General features: G+C 44.3%; 1 protein-coding gene across 1 annotated transcript in view; it reads right to left on the bottom strand.

The window, feature by feature from the left end:
* The window catches only part of EGFL6 (EGF like domain multiple 6), a 106,730-nt gene extending 104,702 nt beyond the window's left edge, over positions 1 to 2,028 (bottom strand). Inside the window, exon 1 of the mRNA XM_068265311.1 lies at positions 1,779 to 2,028. Within this exon, the coding sequence (XP_068121412.1) occupies positions 1,779 to 1,885 (107 nt within the window). The 5' untranslated portion in view covers positions 1,886 to 2,028. The remainder of the gene's footprint in view (positions 1 to 1,778) is intronic.
* Between the last annotated feature and the right edge of the window lie 20,863 nt (positions 2,029 to 22,891).

Raw genomic sequence — 22,891 nt, 5'->3', positions numbered from 1 at the left:
GGGAAAGGGGTGTGAACATTGGGGGGGCATCAACGTTTTGCAGGGGTGTATGTAACTATGTAACATAACAGCCTCACCTACTTTTAAAAACAATGCCTCCTGAAAAATAAATGCAGGGGTTCCTCAAGACCAAAAAATTATTTGCAGGGGTTCCTTGAAATCCAAAAGTTATTTGCAGGGTTCCTCCACAGTTCAAAGGTTGAGAAAGGATGGTCTACGAAGTATATGTTAAAGAAATATATACTGTTTTAAAACATATTTATATATTATTTTGATATTAAAAATATATTTTAATTTTTGCAGTTAGGGAAATATAGTATATTCCAATGTATGTTTAGGTTTGTTGGTGTTCCACCTGTTGCTTTAACTGTTAAAGATTTATTTTTCGTTTTTTTTTTAGAAAACAGAAAACATCTCATTACTGCTGTTCTAAACAGGTCTCTAAAATGACTTGGAGACGTGATGAGGGATAATTATGTCCTATTATTAACGTATCTCATATACAACACAGCAGTAAAACAAGAACCTTTTTACACTTACAAAGTAGCAGGGGGAGCTCTATACAATTATAACTATTATAAGTAACCTTTTCATGTTTTCCTATTTTTTTTTTCTTATACTGTAGTGGCATATAGTGGTCAACCTATAATAGAAAACCACTATATATTTCATCTAAGGAAATATCTTGGTGGAGTTGCTGTGACTCCAGGGAAGAGCGGGGTGACATGCGAGAAACACATCACTTCACACTCCTGATTTCCAGGGCAGCGGGATTCCTGGAACTCTCTGCTGCTGGCTTACTCTCCATGACACATCTGGAAACAATTATGGATTTGGGTCTCCACACCAGTCTTGCACCTGCTTTCTCCCACAGAAACCAATGAACGTGTCAGTATAAACAAATGCATGGCAATTATGCTGGTGCAAAAACATGCTACTTTTCCATCTAATCAGCTCCCAGCCTAGCGCCCGGAAAGGCACACTGAACATTTGTCTACCGCTAATTTCCTGCAGCCACTTTACTCAATTGTCCGCCACTTAGGGAAGGTCCATTGGGTCCTGCCTACAGAGTAAGTACCTTGGCACAGAGCAGGCAAATGACACACACACAAGGCACCACTTAGGATGACAAGAGCCAGACCTGCAGCATAGCTTAACACAGCTCAGACTGTTTACTCTAGGCTGGAAATCCTCCTGCTAAGCATCCATTTGTGTTCATCTAAAAGCAGCATCCCATACATTCACAAATTCACAAGCCATCATAAGACTACAAACATTCCAGCATGCATGCTGCTGGGGCTAGCGGGGACACATCGACTCCACTCTCTATAGTAGTTTTGGACTGCAGAGTATCAAAAAAAAATCTACAAATACCCAATAAGATTGCATATACAATTTACAAATACCAAATCATGTGGAAGGTGAGATATTATTGATGTGCTTTATTTACCAAGACAGGTGCCAAGTAAACTGAAGTGATGTGGTTACCTGGAGACAGAAATCAGAATCAGGGAGCAGATGTATCACAGCCACTGCTATTGGAGCAAAGCTGGAGTAGAAGTGGAGCAGAGGACCAGATCAAGGATTCTGATTGGTCAATGAGCAACTGCTCCACTTTTCATTGCACTAGAAGTGACAAATCTGCTCCCTTGTTTTATCAGACTGATTGCTCTGAGCAGCTCCTGTATTATAAGTTATAACTCCCCCCCCCCCAAAGCTGTATTTATTCAGTATTACTATTGCATGATTATACAGCTAATGTGTGTATACACACTCACCTTGAAAACTCTGCAAACCTACTTGCAGCAGGGGTGAAGTAAGCACCAACAGTTATCCATAGCAGCAGCAGCATGTCTGAGCCCAGCACAGCTCCAGGAAGTCTCATTCTACAATGCAAGCTAGGGAAAAACTTTTTCTTCTCACTGCTGTGTGTTAATTCACTCCCTCTTCATCAGTCCTATTCCTCCTGTGCTGATCAATGTGGCTTCTTCCCTGCAGGGCTGGTCACTCCATCCCTGGTGTTGCTTTAGCAGCAGTAATACAAGCAATGGGGAAGTGTTCTCCGCGCTGGCTTGTCTTTTGTTGGGTGTAAGCTCTGCCTTTTTCCTGCCTTCAGCAGCTGCATACAACACTTAGCTGTAGTGAAATTCCATCCAGTCTGCCCTAGCAGTCAATGATAGTTGGTGGGCTGTGGCAAGATCTTACATTGGGAGGAGTGGGCTGCCTGTGTATGGATGTATGTGAGTGTATTTAAAGTTTAACCCCCAGACTCCCATTAACACCGGGGAAGTAATAAAACATTGCAGCCATGCATAACTCTGACCTACTGACTTTCTGCACCTTTCATTTCTATCATGAAGTTTGTGCATCTTTGTGGGGTTTTGAGTTTAACTTTAGGTGCTAATCATACCTTGTCACAGAGATGCTTTCGCAGGGGACTGACATGGTTACATTAATTTGTGCAGGAACATTTGATGCTGCGGGAAATGATGCAATCCATAATACATTACTATTATATTTTATGACTTTTTTTTTATTTTCATTTATATCTTTATGGAAAGAATGATTGAAAATAATGAAAAAATTGCGTAGGTCAATCTATCCTACATCATTATAATTTAATAAAAATCTATCAGAATTTTTTGCCACTCCACATCGACCTGTATAGATGAAAAGGAAAAATTGATCAGATTTCTCACTCAAACTAAAAGAAACCTTTTGATTTTTTTGTACAACTGATTGTTGTTATTAAATTGCCATAATATTTATTCTTTTCATAGTATGTGTGGCTACCTTTATAAAGCTGTTAAAAGACTCGTGAGCCAAATCTGTGGTACGGTTTCTTCTCCTCCTATGTCATATTTTGTATTTTTATATGTCAAAGTTTGTATTTTCAGTCCCTTATTTGTTATTAAACATTTGCTTCATAATATATTGGCAACTTATAAATAATAATATTAATAACTAGCTGATGACCCGGTGTTTCCCGGGTATGTATTTGGCCGGTGTCGGCTCCACCCACTTTTTCTAACCCTAACACACAAAGACTCAATGACCAAGTTAGTGAGCTTTGGCATCAATAATTTGTATATTCCCATAGAAATTAAATAAATCAGATTAATGGTTTGTGACTCCACCCCTCTCCAGCATTTGGACCCCAGTCACCCAATGACCAACTATAGCAGGTTTGAGGCATCTGCTATTAACAGTGTAAAAATTGCAGCAATTTAAATATTACCCTTGAAAATCAACAGGTAAATTTTGATTGGCCATAATAGGCTCCACCCACCTGAATATTAATCTCAGTCACCCAGTGACCATCTTGGCAAAGTTTAAGAACCCTGCCATTAACAGTGTAAGAGGGCCTGCAGTTTATATTTTCCCAGTGAAATTTGTTTTTGGCTCTCCCCACTTTTTGTAACTTGGACACACAGTCACTCAATGACCACGTTTGTGAGCTTTAAGGTCCTTGGCATCAATAAAAACAAATCTGATTGGCTGTTTATGGCTCCGACCCCTTTTCTGAATTTGAGCCCCAGTGACCCGATGACCAACTGTACCAGGTTTGAGGACTGTGCCATTAACAGTGCAAGAATGCCAGCAATTTTAATATTACTCTTGAAAATCAACAGGTGAATATTGAATGGCTTTTTTAGGCTCCACCCACTTTTCCTGAATATTAATCCCAGTCACCCAGTAACCAACTGTGAAAGGTTTGAGAAACCTTCCATTAACAGTGAAGAAGGGCTGCAGTTTATATTTTCCCAGGGAAATCTGTTTTTGACTCTACACACTTTTTGTAACCTTGACACACAGTCACTCAATGACCAAGTTTGTGAGCTTTCGAGTTCCTGACATCAAAATTGTGTGAATGGAAGCCGTTTATCCAGCAAAGAAATTTGATTGGCTGTTTGTGGCTCCGCCCCTTTTAGTGAATTTGAACCCCAGTTACTTAATGACTGACTGTAGCAAGTTTGAGGCCTCTGCCATTAACAGTGTAAGAATGAGAGCAGTTTCAATATTCCCCTTGGAAATCAGTAGGTGAATTTAGATTGGCTGTTGTAGGCTTCCCCTTACTTTTCTGAATATTAATCCCAGTCACCCAGTGACCAACTGTGTAAAGTTTGAGAACCCTGCCATTAACAGTGTAAGAATGGCTGCAGTTTATATTTTCCCATGTAAAAGGTTAGTTATTTTGGGCTGTTTCTAACCTTGACATACAGTCACTCAATGATCAAGTTTATGAGCTTTGGGTTCCTTGGCATCAATAATTTTTTCATTGAAATTAAACAAATCTGATTGGCTGTTTGTGACCCGCCCCGTTTCAGAATTTAAACCCCCGTTTCCCAGTGACTGACTGTACCAGATTTGAGGCATCTGCTATTAAGAGTGTAAGAATGGCAGCAATGCAAATATTCCCCTTGAAAATCAATAGGTGAATTTTGATTGGCTGTTGTAGGCTCCACCCAATTTCCTGAATTTTGATTGGCTGTTTGTGGCTCCATCTGCTTTAGTGAATTTGGATCCCAGTCACCCAATGGCTGACTGTATCAGGTTTGAGGCCTCTGCAATTCACAGTGTAAGAATGGTAGCAACGTAAATATTCCCCTTGAAAATCAATAGGTGAATTTTGATTGGCTGTTGTAGGCTCAACCCACTTTCTAAATATTAATCCCAGTAACCCAGTGACCACATGTGTCAAGTCTGGGAACCCTGCCATTAACAGTGTAAGAATGGTTGCAGTTTATATTTTCCCATGTAAAAAATGTAGTTGTTGGTGCCACCCCCTTTTTCTAACCTTGACATATAGTCACTCAATTGCCAAGTTTATGAGCTTTGGGGTTCTTGGTATCAATCATTTGTATATTCCCATTGAAATGCAAAAAATCTGATTGGCTGTTTGTGGCTCCGCCCCATTTCTGAATTTGAACCCCAGTCACCCAGTGACCAACTATACCAGGTTTGAGGCATCTGCTATTAACAGTGTAAGAATGGCAGCAATTTAAATATTCCCCTTGAAAATAAACAGGTGAATTTTGATTGGCTGTTGTAGGCTCCACCCATTTTGCTGAATATTAATCCCAGTGACCCAGTGACCAACTGTGCAAAGTTTGAGAACCCTGCCATTAACAGTGTAAGCATGGCTGCAGTTTATATTTCACCAGTGAAATTTGTTTTTGGCTCCGCCCACTTTTTTGTAACCTTGACACACAGTCACTCAATGACCAAGTTTGTGAGCTTTGAGGTTCCTGGCATCAAAAATGTGTGAATGTAAGCAGTTTATCCAGCAAGGAAATTTGATTGGCTGTTTGTGGCCCCGCCCCTTTAGTGAATTTGAATCCCAGTCACCCAAAGACCGACTGTAGCAAACATGAAGCCTCTGCCATTAACAGTGTAAGAATGGCAGCAGTTTAAATATTCCCCTTGAAAATCAATAGGTCAATTTTGATTGGCTGTTGTAGGCTCCACTCACTTTCTTGAGTATTAATCTCATTCACCCAGTGACCGACTGTGGCAAGTTTGAGAACCCTGCAATTAACAGTCTAAGAATGGCTGCAGTTTACATTTTCCCATTAAAAATGAATGGCTAAAATTTGATTGGCTGTTTTATGCTCTGCCCACTTTTCCTGGATTTGTAACCTCGGTCAGCAAGTGACCAACTGTGCCAAGTGTGGGGACTCTGGCTTGATTACTGTGAGAATGGCAGCCTTGACCTTCATTGACATGAATGGGTGAAATCTGATTTGCTGTTTGTAGCTCCGCACAGGTGTGCAGGGGGGACGCGAGACCTCCAGAACATATCATCCCAGGTAGTAAGGGATCTGTATACCAAGTTTTGTTCAAATTGGTCAAGCCGTTTTTGAGTGATCGCGGCACATACATACACACATACACACATACACACACACATACATCCGATTTTATATATATAGAATATATTAGGGTCACTGAAAATCTAAACTGAAACCATATCCTAGTGCAAAACTAGACTTTTATGTAATTTAAAATGATTAAATCATCTCAGTTTTGACTGGCAGCCAGTATGCATTTCCAACGTTGACTGCAAATTGCACAAAAATACAAGCCTGAAAATTGTGCCTAATTAGGAACATAGACTGCATGCAAATCTTCATCTTACTGCTTGAGTAATTAGCTGCACTGAGCAGGCGACACACTGCATTGTGTTTTACACTGACACACGGCAGTGTTTTAATGCACACTCTTTTGCCAACGGTAACATGGTGTCAGGGACGGATCTAGACCAAGTTGCCCCAAGTTGCGCCTGGGGCAAGGTCAGGTTTTGGCGCCTAAACTGCCATTCCCCATCCACATTTTGCCGCCTTTTTAAGTATTCAACAAACTGCGCCTGGGGCAAGAGACCCGCTTGCCCCCCCCTAGATCCGTCCCTGCATGGTGTGATCTATAGGGCCATATTATATTAACTTTTCTCTTGAGTTTTGTAAAGGAGATATTTTCAAAACTTATCAATAAAATAATTCACGGTTCCCACCAAGAAAAAAATGACTATAAGTTTGATATTACCTTTTTACCTACATTTTAGTTCTTTTTAACCTCTTGAGGACCATGATGTTAAACCCCCTAGTGATCAGGCTATTTTTTATTTAATTGGCCACTGCAGCTTTAAGGCAAAGCTGCAGGGCCGCACAACACAGCACACGAGTGATTCCCCCCCTCTTTTCCCCCCACCAACAGAGCTCTCTGTTGGTGGGGTCTGATCCCCCCACAGTGTTTATTTTATTTTTTTACAAATATTTACTTTATTATTTTTATAATGAATATGGTCATTTTCTTTTTTTTCTTGTTTTACTAAAACCCCTCCCTCCCCCCAGTCGGCCAATCCTGTCGATCGGCTGTCATAGGCTTCTGCCTATGAGAGCCAATCGCTCTCTTGTCCCCCAGGAGGACAGCCGTGTCATACGGCTGTCCCCAGTACAGCGCTGCTGCTGATCGCAACACTGTACATGTAAATACACGGCGGTTTCGCCGTGTAACAGCCCACGAAACAGGAGATGCGCGCGCAGCCTGAGCGCGATCTCCTGCAAAACAGAGCCCCAGGACTTTACGCCAATCGGCATTAGGCGGTCCTGGGGCTGCCGCCGCAGTGTGACGCGGTCGGCTAGAGGTTAAATTGCAAAGTGTTAAAAAGTTATTTTTTTAGATAAGATGAAAAATTATCTCCATGGAGAAAAGCTTAGCAGGAAGTATAGTGTGTATAAGCGGATATGCAGAGGAAGAGACCAGCGGCTAGTGACCGGCGATTGGAACACAGGCAGGTGAATTGCTCTCTACATTGCTTACTGCTGCGCTTTACTCTGCATTGGAGGGGGGAGCACGGAGGTCGGCTGGGGAGAGGAAGGGAGGGCGAGTGGTCGGGCCGCTCTCCCCTCCATTATGGGGGGAGGAGGGTACCTACCTATCTAGCCTATACTGGGGGCAGCTACCTATCTAACTTGTACTGGGGGTACCTACCTATCTAACCTATACTGGGGACACCTACCTATCTAACCTATACTGGGGGCAGCTACCTATCCAGACTGTACTGGGGGTACCTACCTATCTAACCTATATTGGGGGCAGCTACCTATCTAGCTTATACTGGGGGCACCTACCTATCTAACCTATACTGGGGGAACCTACCTATCTAACCTATACTGGGGCACCTACCTATCTAGCCTATACTGGGGGTACATACCTATCTAAACTATACTGGGGGCACCTACCTATCTAACCTATACTGGGGGTACCTACTTATCTATCCTATGCTGGGGGCTTGTACCAACCTAGCCTGTAATGGGGGGTACCTACCTATCTAACCTATACTGGAGGCACCTACCTATCTAGCCTATACCGGGGGAACCTACCTAGCTGACCTATACTGGGGGTAGCTACCTATCTAACCTATACAGGGGGTAACCACCTATCTAACCTTTACTAGGAGCACCTACCTATCTAGCCTATACTGGTGGAACCTACCTATCTAACCTATACTTGGGGCAGCTACCTATCTAACCTATACTGGGAGTACCTACCTATCTAACCTATACTGGGGGCACCTACCTATCTAGCCTATACTGCGGGCACCTACCTATCTAACCTACACTGAGGGCACCTACCTATCTAGCCTGTACTGGGGGGCACCTACCTATCTAACCTATACTGTGGGCACCTACTTATCTAACCTATACTGGGGGCAGCTACCTATCTAACCTATACTGGGAGTGCCTACCTATTTAACCTATACTGGGGGCAGCTACCTACCTATCTAACCTATATTGCTGGTACCTACCTATCTAACCTATACTGAGGGCAGCTACCTATCTAACCTATATTGCAGGTACCTACCTATCTAGCCTATACTGGGAGCATCTACCTATCTAACCTGTACTGGGGGCTCCTATCTATCTAGCCTATACTGGGAGCACCTACCTTTCCAACTTATACTGGGGGCACCTACTTATCTAACCTGTACTGGGGGCACCTAAGTATCTAGCCTATACTGGGGGCCAGTGCAGTTTCTAGGCTAAAATGCACCCAGGGCGAGGGTGTAAAAATTGTGCCCCCCCCCCCCCTCAAGCAAGGTATGGGTGCCCGCAGTATAGGTAAGCCAGGTCTAGTTGCACTTAGTATAGGTACCCCCAGTATAGGTAGCCCAGAATAGGTACCCCAGTATAGGTAGCCAGCTATAGGTACCCCAGTATAGGTAGCCAGGCATAGGTGAGCCAGTATAGTTGCCCCCGCTATAGGTTAGCCAGGTAGGTGCCTCCAGTATAGGTAGCCAGTATAGTTGCCCCCAGTATAGGTTAGATAGGCAGGCGCCCCCGGTATAAGTTAGATAGGTAGGTGCCCCAGTACAGGTTAGCTAAATGAGTGCCTCTAATATAGGTAGCCAGAATAGTTGCCCCCAGCATAGGTTAGATAGGTAGGTGCCCCCAGTATAGGTTATTTAAGTAGGTGCCTGCAATATAGGTAGACAGTATAGTTGCCACCTGTATAGGTAAGCTAGGTAGGTAGGTGCCCCCAATACAGGTTAGATGAGTGCCCCCAGTATAGGTTAGATAGGTAGCTGCCCCCCCCCCCAGTATAGGTTAGATAGGTAGGTGCCCCTCAGTATAGGTTAGATAGGTAGGTGCCCCCCAGTATAGGTTAGATTAGGTAGCTGCCCCCCAGTATAGGCTAGATTAGACAGGTGCTCCCTAGTATAGGTTAGATTAGGTAGCTGCCCCCCCCCCAGTATAGTTTAGATAGGTAGGTGCCCCCCAGTATAGGTTAGATTAGGTAGCTGCCCCCCCAGTATAGGTTAGGTAGGTGCCCCCCAGTATAGGTTAGATTAGGTAGCTGCCCCCAGTATAGGTTAGATTAGGTAGCTGCCCCCCAGTATAGGCTAGATTAGACAGGTGCCCCCCAGTATAGGTTAGATTAGGTAGCTGCCCCCCAGTACAGGCTAGATTAGACAGTTGCCCCCCAGTATAGGTTAGATTAGGTAGCAGCCCCCCAGTATAGGTTAGATAGGTAGGTGCCCCCCAGTATAGGTTAGATTAGGTAGCTCCCCCCCCCAGTATAGGTTAGGTAGGTTCCCCCCAGTATAGGTTAGGTAGGTTCCCCACAGTATAGGTTAGATTAGGTAGCTGCCCCCCAGTATAGGTTAGATTAGGTAGCTGCCCCCCCCCCAGTGTAGGTTAGATAGGTAGCTGCCCCCAGTGTAGGTTAGATTAGGTAGGTGCCCCCCAGTATAGGTTAGATAGGTAGGTGCCCCCCAGTATAGGTTAGATAGGTAGCTGCCCCCCAGTGTAGGTTAGATAGGTAGCTGCCCCCCAGTGTAGGTTAGATTAGGTAGGTGCCCCCCAGTATAGGTTAGATAGGTAGCTGCCCCCCAGTGTAGGTTAGATAGGTAGCTGCCCCCCAGTGTAGGTTAGACTAGGTAGCTGCCCCCCAGTGTAGGTTAGATAAGGTAGGTGCCCCCCAGTATAGGTTAGATAGGTACCTTCTCCCCAGCGTAGGTTAGATTAGGTAGCTGCCCCCCAGTATAGGTTAGATAGGTAGCAGCCCCCCCAGTGTAGGTTAGATGGGTAGCTGCCCCCCACTGTATGTTAGATTAGGTAGGTGCCCCTCAGTATAGGTTAGATAGGTAGCTGCCCCCCAGTGTAGGTTAGATTAGGTAGCTGCCCCCCCAGCGTAGGTTAGATTAGGTAGCTGCCCCCCAGCGTAGGTTAGATTAGGTAGCTGCCCCCCAGCGTAGGTTAGATTAGGTAGCTGCCCCCCAGTATAGGTTAGATAGGTAGCTGCCCCCCAGTGTAGGTTAGATAGGTAGCTGCCCCCCAGTGTAGGTTAGATAGGTAGCTGCCCCCCAGTGTATGTCAGATTAGGTAGGTGCCCCCCAGTATAGGTTAGATAGGTAGCTGCCCCCCAGTGTAGGTTAGATTAGGCAGCTGCCGCCCAGTGTAGGTTAGATTAGGTAGTTGCCCCCCAGTATAGGTTAGATAGGTAGCTGCCCCCCAGTGTAGGTTAGATAGGTAGCTGCCCCCAGTGTATGTTAGATTAGGTAGGTGCCCCCCAGTATAGGTTAGATAGGTAGCTGCCCCCCAGTATAGGTTAGATAGGTAGCTGCCCCCCCCCCCAGTGTATGTTAGATTAGGTAGGTGCCCCCCAGTATAGGTTAGATAGGTAGCTGCCCCCCAGTATAGGTTAGATTAGGTAGGTGCCCCCAGTGTAGGTTAGATAGGTAGCTGCCCCCCAGTGTATGTTAGATTAGGTAGGTGCCCCCCAGTGTAGGTTAGATTAGGTAGCTGCCCCCCAGTGTAGGTTAGATTAGGTAGCTGCCCCCCAGTATAGGTTAGATAGGTAGCTGTCCCCTATAATGGAGGGGGGAGCCGGAGCCGCGGGGAGGGCAGCCCGACCTCTCCCTCTCCTCTCCCGGGCGCCCTCCGTGCTCCCCCCTCAGATGCAGAGTCAGTGAGCAGCCAGGAAGCACTGTTTACAACTCACCTCCCTGGCTCCAAGCGCTGCTCTCTCGCCGCCGGTCTTCTCGTATCTGCCTACGCGCTGATACACACGCTGCTTCCGGGTAAACAGGCGAGAGAGCAGCGCTTGGAGCCAGCGAGGTGAGTTGTAAACAGCGCTCCCTGCCTGCTTGCTCGCTCTGCATCTGATGGGTGAGCACGGAGGGCGGCCCGGGAGAGGGAGGGAGAGGTCGGACTGCCCTCCCCGCGGCTCCAGCTCCCCCCTCCATTACAGCGCCCCCCTCCCAACAGCGCCCCGGGCGGCGGCACGCCCCGCATGGCCCTAAAAAGGGGCCTGCTGGGGGCACCTACCTAACTAACCTATATTGGGACAGCTACCTATCTAGTCTATACTGGGGGCACCTACCTATCTAACCTATACTATGGGCACCTACCTAGCTAACCTATACTGGGGATGCCTACCTAGCTAGCCTATACTGGGGGCAACTAATCTGGCTACCTATATTGGAGGCACCTACCTGGCTAACCTGTACTGGGGGCACTTATCTATCTAACCTATAGCGGGGACACCTGCCTATCTAACCTATACTGGGGCAACTATACTGGCTACCTATACTGGAGGCACCTACCTGGCTAACCTATACTGGGGGGGGGGGACCTATAGCTGGCTACCTATACTGGGGATCCTATGTCTGGCTACCTATACTGGGGGGACTTATAACTGACTACCTATACTGAGTGCAACTAGACCTGGCTAAACTATACTGCGGGAACCTATCCCTGGCTCCACAGGGAAGGGGGGGGGGGGGGCACTTTTTACACCCTTGCCCTGGGTGTATTTTTGCCTAGAAATTACTCTGTCTATAAAGATCACACCATATCAATTGCGATGCAAGAGATTCTGTTGTTACAACACAGAACGTGCAGTGCGTTGTTAGAATCATACAGGTTGACACAATGGGCTCAATTCTGGTAGCTGTGCGAGGCGAAGTAATCAGCAGTCGGGAAAATACCTCACTCGTTATTTTTTTTTGCTTTGCTTAATTCCGGTACATTTTCCCACCTGCTGCTTATGGTCGCTAAATTACCGACATGCAGGGGGAAAACAGTGAGGTATTTTCCAGACTGCTGGAAGCCCCGGCCAGCACGCCTCCTGAGGGTCCCAGAGTTGAGGAGGGGGGCACAGCGCAGGAAGGGGGGAAATTGTGCACAGAGCAGTGGGGAGGGGGGGGGATGCCCCCCCTCCTCTCCCGCACCTAGGGGCCCTCCCTTCTGCGCTCCCCCCTCCCTCTAAAAGTGCAGCCAGCCAGCGGCAGCAGCGAGGAATCACTTACCGGCATGATCATAGCAATAGCGCTGTGTGCCGCTGGGCTGGTCTCCGTCTCCTGCACTGACCAATCACGCTCTCGCAGGAAGTACTGTGAGAGCGTGATTGATCAGTGCAGGAGACGGAGACAAGCCCAGCCCAGCGGCATGCAGCGCTATTGCTCTGATCATGCCGGTAAGTGATTCCTCGCTGCTGCCGCTGGCTGGCTGCACTTTAGGAGGGAGGGGGGAGCAAGGAAGGGGGGGGCCCTAGGTGAGGAGGGGGAGGGTTCCCCCCTCCCCGCTGCTCTGTGCACAATTTCCCCCCTTCCTGCGCTGTGCCCCCCTCCTCATCTCTGGGACCCCCACTAACTGGGGACCTGCCTTTGTGGGGAAATCTGCTGCCAATAAGATTGCATTTGTGGGGAAATCTGCTGCCAAACTCGTCGCATTTGTGGGGAAATCTGCTGCCAATCTCGTCGCATTTGTGGGGAAATCTGCTGCCAATCTCGTCGCATTTGTGAGGAAATCTGCTGCCAATAAGATTGCATTTGTGGGGTAATCTGCTGCCAAACTCGTCGCATTTGTGGGGAAATCTGCTGCCAATCTCGTCGCATTTGTGGGGAAATCTGCTGCCAATAAGATTGCATTTGTGGGGAAATCTGCTGCCAATCTCGTCGCATTTGTGGGGAAATCTGCTGCCAATCTCGTCGCATTTGAGGGGAAATCTGCTGCCAATCTCATCGCATTTGTGGGGAAATCTGCTGCCAATCTCATCGCATTTGTGGGGAAATCTGCTGGCAATAAGATTGTATTTGTGGGGATATCTGCTGCCAATCTGATTGCATTTTTTGGAGAATCTGCTATCACTCTAATTGCATTTTGTGGTGAAACGGCTGCTATTTTTTTTCCCCTATGGGTGGGGGGGGGGGGGGCGGCTGGCCCTCCACCATGTGGTTTGGAAAAAACACGGCTCTCCGAGTCCGCAAAGTTGGACAGCACTGTTTTAGAGGGTGGGGGGTGGTAGGTCGGAGCACTTTTAGAGGCTGGGGGTCGGGAGTGGGGACTGAAAAGGCTCCATGTTATGTGACAGATATCACAATTATGTCACAACACTGCATTTATCATGTGGTAGAGGTAGGTCTAATTATGTGAGGTAAAAGACATGCAAACATGCACCTTATTTCACTTCAGAATTCAAGTGTGAGGTATTTCACTTCTAAATACCACACATTTTTTGTGGAAAATTACCACATGAATTACTTCATGAAATTACATGAGGTAAAACTTTACTTAAACTACCAGAATTCAAAAGTTGATTTCCCTCATGAGATAAACCCAATTCCATGAGGTAATTATTTACTAAACGCTACCAGAATTGAGCCCACTGTTTGTCAATCAAGGTGCACATTTGTCACTTGCTTCTTTGCCTGTGTTATATTACATGTCACCACAAATGTTATGTTTGGTTGCTTTATTTGGTTGCATTATAACACAATACAATGCCCCAGTGAAACCAGTCTTATTGTTACTCATTTTGAACACCTCCACCAAGCCATAAAATTCTCAAACATTGTTTGGAATGGGGTAGAATACCTTTATTTTATATGCACCTAAATCAATGTAAGCAAACTGAAATGCTTTTGCTGTTAATCTTTACAGCATATAGACCAGACGAAGTATAGCTTCACCCTAGAACTATGCAATGTGCTCCTAGACCATGGTGGCCATCGCATGTTGTGAGTGGCTCCTGATTGGGTGTGGTGGTGAAAAGCCTCATGCATAAAAATACATGGTGCTACATGGGTGGGTGGTGTATCAAAGGGTTTGATTACACTGATCGGGTTATCAATATTTGCTCTGTAGCAGTGTGGTACTCTATATATACATGTATTGTGTGCTGTGTCCTGCCTTGATCTCTCCTCTCTTTGGGCTGGTGCACACCAAAACCCGCTAGCAGATCCGCAAAATGCTAGCAGATTTTTAAACGCTTTTTTTTATTTTTATGAGGCGTTTTGCTAGCGTTTTGCGGATTGCTGCTGCGGTTTTCAGTATAGTAGATTTCATATATTGTTACAGTAAAGCTGTTACTGAACAGCTTCTGTAACAAAAACGCCTGCAAAACCGCTCTGAAGTGCCGTTTTTCAGAGCGGTTTGCGTTTTTCCTATACTTAACATTGAGGCAGAAACGCATCCGAAATCCAAAAAATGCCTCACCCAGGCATTTTTCGTTTCTGCAAAACGCCTGCCGCTCTGGTGTGCACCACCCCATTGAGATACATTGACCAAGCAGATCCGCAGCCGCAAGCGGATCTGAAAACGCCCAAAAAGCCGCTCGGTGTGCACCAGCCCTTTCAGAGCCTGTGAGGAGATGCTGTTGTCAGGCTGGACCTTTTTCTGCCTCACCTGTCAATTGGACGGCTGCCAAAAATGCGGGAGAATCATCATCCAATCCAGTGGTGTCAGGTTTCTTTATATATAGGGCTGTCTGTCAGATACTAGTGTGGTGTGTTTCTTTTATAGGCTATAGAACTCTATAACTTTGTATACACTTACCCTCCCATGTACTGTGATGTGCAGGAGGAGGGACCTTTGAACATTTGCAGAGGAGGAAAAGGACATTGGTCTCAATTCAATAAGATTATGCTGGAGATAAGGCAAGAGAAAACTTATCACCACACATCGATCAGTACAGTATGTTCAGTATTAATTCACTAAAGAAGCTTGCCTTATTAAGGTGTAGAGATAAGTTTTCACAGTGAGAGAGTTATCTTATCACTTCAGTCCTTAATGGGAACCAGTACTGAGTAAAATTATTTAAAATAAACACATGAGGTAACTTTTTTATTATTATTATTTAGTATTTATATAGCGCTGACATATTACGCAGCGCTGTACAGTGTATGTGTATATGTATATATATTGTCTTGTCGCTAACTGTCCCTCAAAGGAGCTCACAATCTAATCCCTACCATTGCCATATGTCTATATTATGTAGTGTAAGTACTGTAGTCTAGGGCCAATTTTTTTCGGGGGAGCCAATTAACTTATCTGTAGGTTTTTGGAATGTGGGAGGAAACCGGAGTGCCCGGAGGAAACCCACGCAGACACGGAGAGAACATACAAACTCTTTGCAGATAGTGCCCTGGCTGGGATTCGAACCAGGGACCCAGCGCTGCAAGGCGAGAGAGCTAACTACTACGCCACTGTGCTGCCCCCACTTCAAATGAACATTACATAGTTACCTCGCCATCAGTTCCTCTCAGAAGCGCACCTTTTTTTCTGACAATGATCCCTTCCAGTTCTGACAACATTTTGTAATGGCCATTTTCAAAATGGAGGACAGAGAATTCCCTTGATCACAGTGGACAAACAGGACGCGGGAAAGGAGAAAGAGTTTGAAGAGTAGACTACACGGGAGGTAAGTATGACTTGTGTATGTTTATTTTGACTTTTAATTTTCAGTTCAGGTTTTCTTTAGGGCTCATTTCCACTATCGCGAATTTGCATGTGTTTTTTGCATGCAAATTCGCATAGCAATACAAGTGAATGGGACTGTTTCCACTTGTCAGGATTCCTTTGCATTTTTCTGTGCAGAAAAAATTTGCATGGCAGAGCCATCAGAATTTGCATACTGCATACCGCTATGCGCATCGCATACAATGTATTTAAAGGGAACCAGAGAGGATGAAATATACATACCTGGGGCTTCCTCCAGCCCCATACGCACGGATTGCTCCCACGCCGCCGTCCTCTGCTGCCTGGATCCGCCGCCACCGGGTCCCGTCATTGCCGCGAGTCGGCCAGTCGGCCGGCGGACGCGACCAATTCTCCGCATCACAGGGTGCTCTCTCCATACAGATACACATGTGGCTGCCTACTGCGCAGCCGCATGCGTTCATGTATGGAGGGAGCCCCTGTGATGCGGACAATTGGCCGTGTCCGCCGGAAGTGACGAGCCCGGTACCGACGGATCCAGGAAGCGGAGGACGGCGGCGTGGGAGTGATTCAGGCTTATGGTGCTGGAAGAAGCCCCAGGTATGTATAAAATCTTTTCCTTTTTTCACCCCCATTCCTCTCTGGTTCCCTTTAATAGGAAATTTGCATGAGGTTTGGTTATGCAAATTTTCATGCAAATTCACATGCAAATTCGCATAGAAACAATGGAAAAGCACACCAGCACTGCCATGGTTAAATTCGCATACATCGTCATCCCTGCGAATTCGCATGCAAATTCGCATAAAAATTCACATAGACCCGCATGCGAAATTCGCATCCGCATGCAAATTTTTACCGCGGCGATTCGCACCGCACAAGTGGAAATGCAGCCTTAAAGGGAACCAGAGACGAAGCTCCCTCATGTATTTTACCATATATATCAGTGGGAACATTTGAGAAAACACCTGCTTTCTGTTTCATTCTGCACTGCACAGCTTGCTTCTAATAAGCCCTGATAAAATCCCAGACTGAGCATTCAGTCTGGCTTTCTCAAGGAATATTTATAGCTCAGTCTGTGTTCTCTCATGTCTTTTCAAGTCCAAGCCTGCCCCCTGCTGGCTCTGCTCAGGAATCATTATAGCTGAGTCATTATGACAAAGCCAGTCGGGGATTTTATCAGGTCTGATAAGAAACAAGCTATGCAGTGCAGAATGAAACAGAAAGCATGGTATGGGTTTTCTCTAATGTTCCCACTGAACTATATGGTAAAATACATGAGGGTGCTTCGTCTCTGGTTCACTTTAAAGTCACCATAACAATCAAATTTCAACAGCAACTGGTCTAAGTGTATTAAGTGATAAAGATGCTAATCCTACATTCAAAACCTTTTCTGCTGTTATGGTTTGGTTATCACATACCTTAGGAGCACTGGCCCTTTAATAGCCATTGCCATTCAATTGCATGCTGGGGGTTCTTTTTATCTATAATATATTCCTCCTCTTCCCTTTATTTCCCTGCCTAGCTACCTCGCTGAAACATGATCCTCTGCTCACTTGTGTTTACAAGCAAGGCTGAGGTGACTCAGCGATTGGAGGGGCAAAGAAAAAAAAGTTAAGGGAAGAAATTACATCAGGATTTAGCCTCAAACGGTAAGCAAAAGACATGGTTCCCACCAGGATCAAAAATCTCTTCATTTACTATCTAAAATTCACTGAAATCAAAATGTGGACATTACAATACATGTGCTATGTACCGGTAAGTAGATCAAGTATTTATCTACTTATATATGTGTTTTTTTCCTGGGCATAGTATGGCTGATCCTACTGCTTTAAAATGAGGGCTGCCCAGGCATAGTAATGGCTAGGAAGGTGTTACAGTTGGTGTTAGGCCTGTGATGCTAAGGGAGGTTTAGTATAGGCTGAGAGGAGGAAGTTTTGGTTGATTGCAAGAGCCTCTGATACACCCAGGAACCCTGGGGAATGGTTGCATTTGTTTATGGACATAAAACAAGATAAGAAAGTTGAAATATTGTTTGCCAAAATCCTCCTGCTTTAAGTTACCTCCTCTGTAGTTATTTTTACATGCAGTTAATTAACAGCCTGTCTTTAACTTTAGGATTAATTGCCACAGCTTAGAAGAACTTCAAAAAATGTTACACATGCAGGCTTTCTGATGTAATAAAAAACATATGAAAACAGGTACCCAAGACGTTAAAAAACACAGCCTGGGGTATTCTGGAAATCCTTTTTTGTTCTGCTTTCACCGCTGCTGCCTGGGAGATCTGTCTCCATTAAATTTGCTGTTATCCGCACCCTTATTGCATCTTTAAAGCAAGCGGTATTTTCCATCCCAATACCGCCTGCTCTAATCTTTATGAATTGACATTTAGTGACATGAACGATAGCCTATGTGTGAAGAAAAAGAGGCACAGAACACCAACATCAAAACCTCATTCCAACTGTGTAGTATGGTGGTGGGGGCATCAAGGTTTGGGGCTGCTTTGCTGCATCAGGCCCTGGGCAGATTGCTATCATTGAAGCAAAATGAATTCCCAAGTTTATCAAGTTTATCAAGACATTTTGGGCTCTATTCATAAAACATTTGCGGGGAAAAAAATCTTGGAGGGAAAATACTGCATCGGTATTTTAGACTTTTGTGTGCTAATTCATAAAAAAGTTTACACATCCGATAATAGGTCGGGGAATTCCCGCACTAAACTGGCGGTGCTGCTGAGTTGATACATTTTCTCTGTGCAGAGACAGAGTTAGTATAAAGGAGGCAGCCCCAGCATCCCTTTACATGTGCATTTTTTTTTAATTGCCTCTCCTTGCCCTGAATCTGCGCTGATTCTGTCTAATAGTCTTTCTAAACAATCTATTTAATTGCTGCAGCTTAGAAGAACTTCAAGAAATGTTACACATGCAGGCTTTCTGATGTGAAATATATCTGAAAACAGGTACCCAAGGGGTTAAAAAACACAGCCTTGGTATTCCAGGGTGCCTTTTTTGTTCTGCTCTCACTGCAGCTGTCTGGGAGGTCTGTCCACATTAGCTTGCCTATTATCTTGCCTGTTATCGCTGGCTTATCTCCTTTTCTAAACAGTCCATGTTCTCTCCGTTCCCATTACGCCTGCTCTCATCTTTATGAATTAACCTTCAGTGACATGTGTTGTGATAATCTCGGCACAAGGCGGCAATTTCCCACACTGCTCAGGAATTGTAGCTTTTCATGCGGAAACAGCTTTTATGAATGGACACTTTGCTAAATGGGCTGGAAAGTCAGCATCAACAGAATGGCTTAAACAGAAGAAAATACGCCTTATGGAGTGGCCCAGTCAGAGTCCTGACCTCAACCCGATTGAGATGCTGTGGCATGACCTCAGGAAAGCGATTTACACCAGACATCCCAAGAATATTGCTGAACTGAAACAGTTCTGTAAAGAGGAATGGTCAAAAAGGACTCCTGACCGTTGTGCACGTCTGATCTGCAACTACAGGAAACGTTTGGTTGAACTTATTGCTGCCAAAGGAGGTCCAACCAGTTATTAAATCCAATGGTTCACATACCTTTTCCACCTTCACTGTGAATGTTTACATGATGTGTTCAATAAAAACATGGAAACATTTAATTATTTGTGTGGTATTAGTTTAAGCAGACTGTGATTGTCTATTGAAGATCAGATCACATTTTAGGACCAATTTGTGCAGAAATCCATATAATTCCAAAGGGTTCACTTACTTTTTATTGCTACTGTATATTTTATTATGAGTTTTGCTCTCTACATGAGTCTCAGGCTCTTTGGGACCTCATTGATCCAATGGTTCAGGGTCTTCCCCTTTTCCTTCATTGACTGATAGAATGATTAGAATACTCTTCTTTACACCCCTAATACATATGCATACACAGTGGCCTATTCCTAGGCTATCCACAAGTGTGAAAATACAAAAGTATGATGTCAAACAAGCACTATTATTCAACAAGTCAATATAAATGTAACAATATTATTCTCTTAAATTACACAGTGCTTTACAGAGCACATGTGACCATTTAATTTGATATCCCTATGGGCCCTTTTCCACTAGCAATCGCTAGCGTTCACGCTGAACGCTAGCGATTGCTGAATCGCAATAGCGGCGATTCACCGACGTTCGCGGCCGCGATTTTGCTATGCTATGCACTGCATAGCAAAATCGCGGCAAAAGTCGCTCCGCGGCGCGATCGCGATCAAGTAAAAAACGAATCGCGGTAGTGGAAATGACCTACCGCGATTCCTATGTTAAAAAGCAAACCGTAGTGATTGTAAAATCACTAGCGGTTTGCGTTTTTGCGATTCAGCCAGCGCAAACGCGCTGGTGGAAAAGGGCCCTATCAGAGTCCACTACTAGTTTTTTGGGAGAAGTCAGTTAACTGACTAGTATGTTTTGGAATGTTGGAGGAAATCAGGGGACTCAAGGGAAATACACAAAATACTGTGTGAATCATATAAAGGACGTTGTTTGTCATTAACACCAGGATAACAGAGCTGCAAGGAAAAGGCCGGGTTGTTCTATAAGTATACATGTCTAGATAGAGGTATGAGAGCTGGCAATAATGATTGTTTAGATGGTGCTCTCTCATTGACAATCAGGCTCATCCCATAAAGACCTGGGACCAGCATGCAAACAATAAACTCAAAAGTCCCTTACTGCATGCTTGTTGCAGGTTACTGGTTCAATAAATAGTAAAGACATACATTTATCATGACAGTCAGGGACCTTACAATTTTTTAAATAGCCAGTAATAGAAAATCCAATGGTTTTTAAATTTTTCATTTTAAGTAAAAAAACATACTGGCTAGTATTTGAACATAACATGATCTATCCAGATATTCAAGCAACTGAGTTGATTTCAGCAGTTCAGCAAAATTCTCTTGGAAGTCCAACTTCAGGCAAAATGGTCCATATGCAATTAACTTTTTCTCCTGAGTTTTCTCCTAGGTGATATTTTTAAACTTGCTTGCAACAAGAAAAAGATACGTGCACCATCCGTCCTTATCTGCTTGTGTTTATTGAGGTTGGAAAACATCCATCACAAAAAGAACCATTACAGTATCAGTACATCATACTGGCCTGTGTGGCGGTGGTGGTACAGGAGGTGGGTGGCGGGCAGTAACGGGGGAGAAGCGACGGCCGTTTCGTGACAAACAGACACTTGGTCACGCTGCGTTCCACCTGTTCCACCACAAGGACGGATGGTGCATGTATCTTTTTCTTGTTGCAAGCAATACTACAAGTCTTTCTTCTCGATTACATTGACGGAGCACATGTCCCTTAGTGAGGAAGACAAAAGACCCGGCTAAGGTGGTGAGAGAATTGCTTTTTTATTCCTTCCTCTATACTGACATTCAGATTGCATGGAGTGCTGCACATCTTTTCTGTCCTTTGCATAATTTGGATAATTTTAAACTTGTCAATAAAATGCCTTTTAAGCCACCAGAAAGCAAGAACATACTCGACATAATTTTGATAGTACTCTTTCACATACTTTTCAGTACTTTTTCAGTTGAAAAGTGCTGGAAAGATATTTTAAATAGAAGATGACAAATTATCTCCTAGGAGAAAACTCGGAGGCAAAAGGGAATTGCATATGGGCGAATGTGTTCATAGATCTCTGTAGACACTCAGGTCGATATGCAATTACATTTTTCTCCCTCAGTGTTTTATGTTCGTGTGTAAACTCCTTTATTTGCAAATGTCAAATAAATGACTTGTGAAATACCTAATAACAAGTCCAGACACTGGCCACTGCCTGCTCGACAGACTATCTGTTCTGTAGGCTGCAGATTCAGACTGTGCCAGCCCTTTCAGTTTGAATAGTGTCATGATGCAATCCAGGCAGTTGAAGCAACCACATCCACAGTGCTTGAAATCTTACATGTGTACTCCTCTGATTCTGGTCACCTGTTCAAAATTACAAGGCAGGATTATTTACCTGCAGAAGTCTCATTTATCACCAAACAATGTAACATACATGTAGTCTTGAGTTATTGGGTTCCTAAGATGTTGGGAAAAAAAGACAATATAAGTAGCACTGGGAGCCACATAGAGTGTCCAAGCCAGTTGTTCTCTCAAATACTTTTTTTAGCTGAAGAAGTAAAAAGTAGTATCCAAGCACTAAGTTATTAGAGGAAAGGAAATGTACAAAAAACAAAAAATTGATCAGGGTTCTGATTCTTCCCATTCCATGAAGTATATTTTTTTATTTTGTCATCGTATCTGTCCCTATTGGAGACATGTACTGTTAGCACAAGAGACATTCCCCCTGATGGATATTTGCCCAGATGAGGGATATTCTCCCAGCTGGCTCTCTCAAGCCTCCAGCCAGCTTGTAGGATTAGTTTAACAATGACATAAAAAATAATTTGTATCATGCAGTTGTCCTTCTCTTTGCACGAGTCCCTTTACTGCTTCTCATAAAGACTTGACAGATGATGACATTGGGCACATTTTTGACCTCAGATTTGCAACACAACACTAAAAAAACACTCTGAAAATAAAACCATCGGTATTATTGATGCCAGATCCAGCCAACATCTGCTGCTCATGACCATATAAAGTGTGGATGACAGTGGGAGGATTTAATAAAGGCTGAACGTTTTCTGCACCAGATGTCTGAACTGGTGGCCACTCCATCTCAATAGAAGACTTTTTTCATGTACTTCTCCTTTTTCTTGAGTTAATGGACTGAACCAACAGTCTCCAAGTTGGTATGAAACTTTCCCAGTCAGTATCACTGTCAGCACAACAAATGCTACCATCCCTGGCAATAAATTAGCCAATATGTAGATAAATGATTGAATCACAACGAGGTGAATAGTCTGCTAATACAAATATTTATAAAGCTGCTAGGGTTTTCAAGCATGATCAAAAACCTCTACAGCAAATAAAAGTGCAAGTATAGATTGAGGCAAGCATGATCTTTTATGGAGGGTCACTGAGATTACATAATAAGAGCAACAACAATAATACTAATTATAATAGTACTAGTAATAATAATAACAACGGTTCTTCAAAAACTTGTATAAGCAGAAGAGGCAACAGATGCAGTAATTAAGTATAAAGTTACATATTGTAGGATTTTTTCCCCATTAAAATAATTTTGATATTACGATGTACAGTATAATATTTAAA

Source organism: Hyperolius riggenbachi, chromosome 2 (genome assembly GCF_040937935.1).
Source record: "Hyperolius riggenbachi isolate aHypRig1 chromosome 2, aHypRig1.pri, whole genome shotgun sequence".
NCBI lineage: Eukaryota > Metazoa > Chordata > Amphibia > Anura > Hyperoliidae > Hyperolius > Hyperolius riggenbachi.
This window is presented reverse-complemented; position numbering and strand designations above follow the sequence as displayed.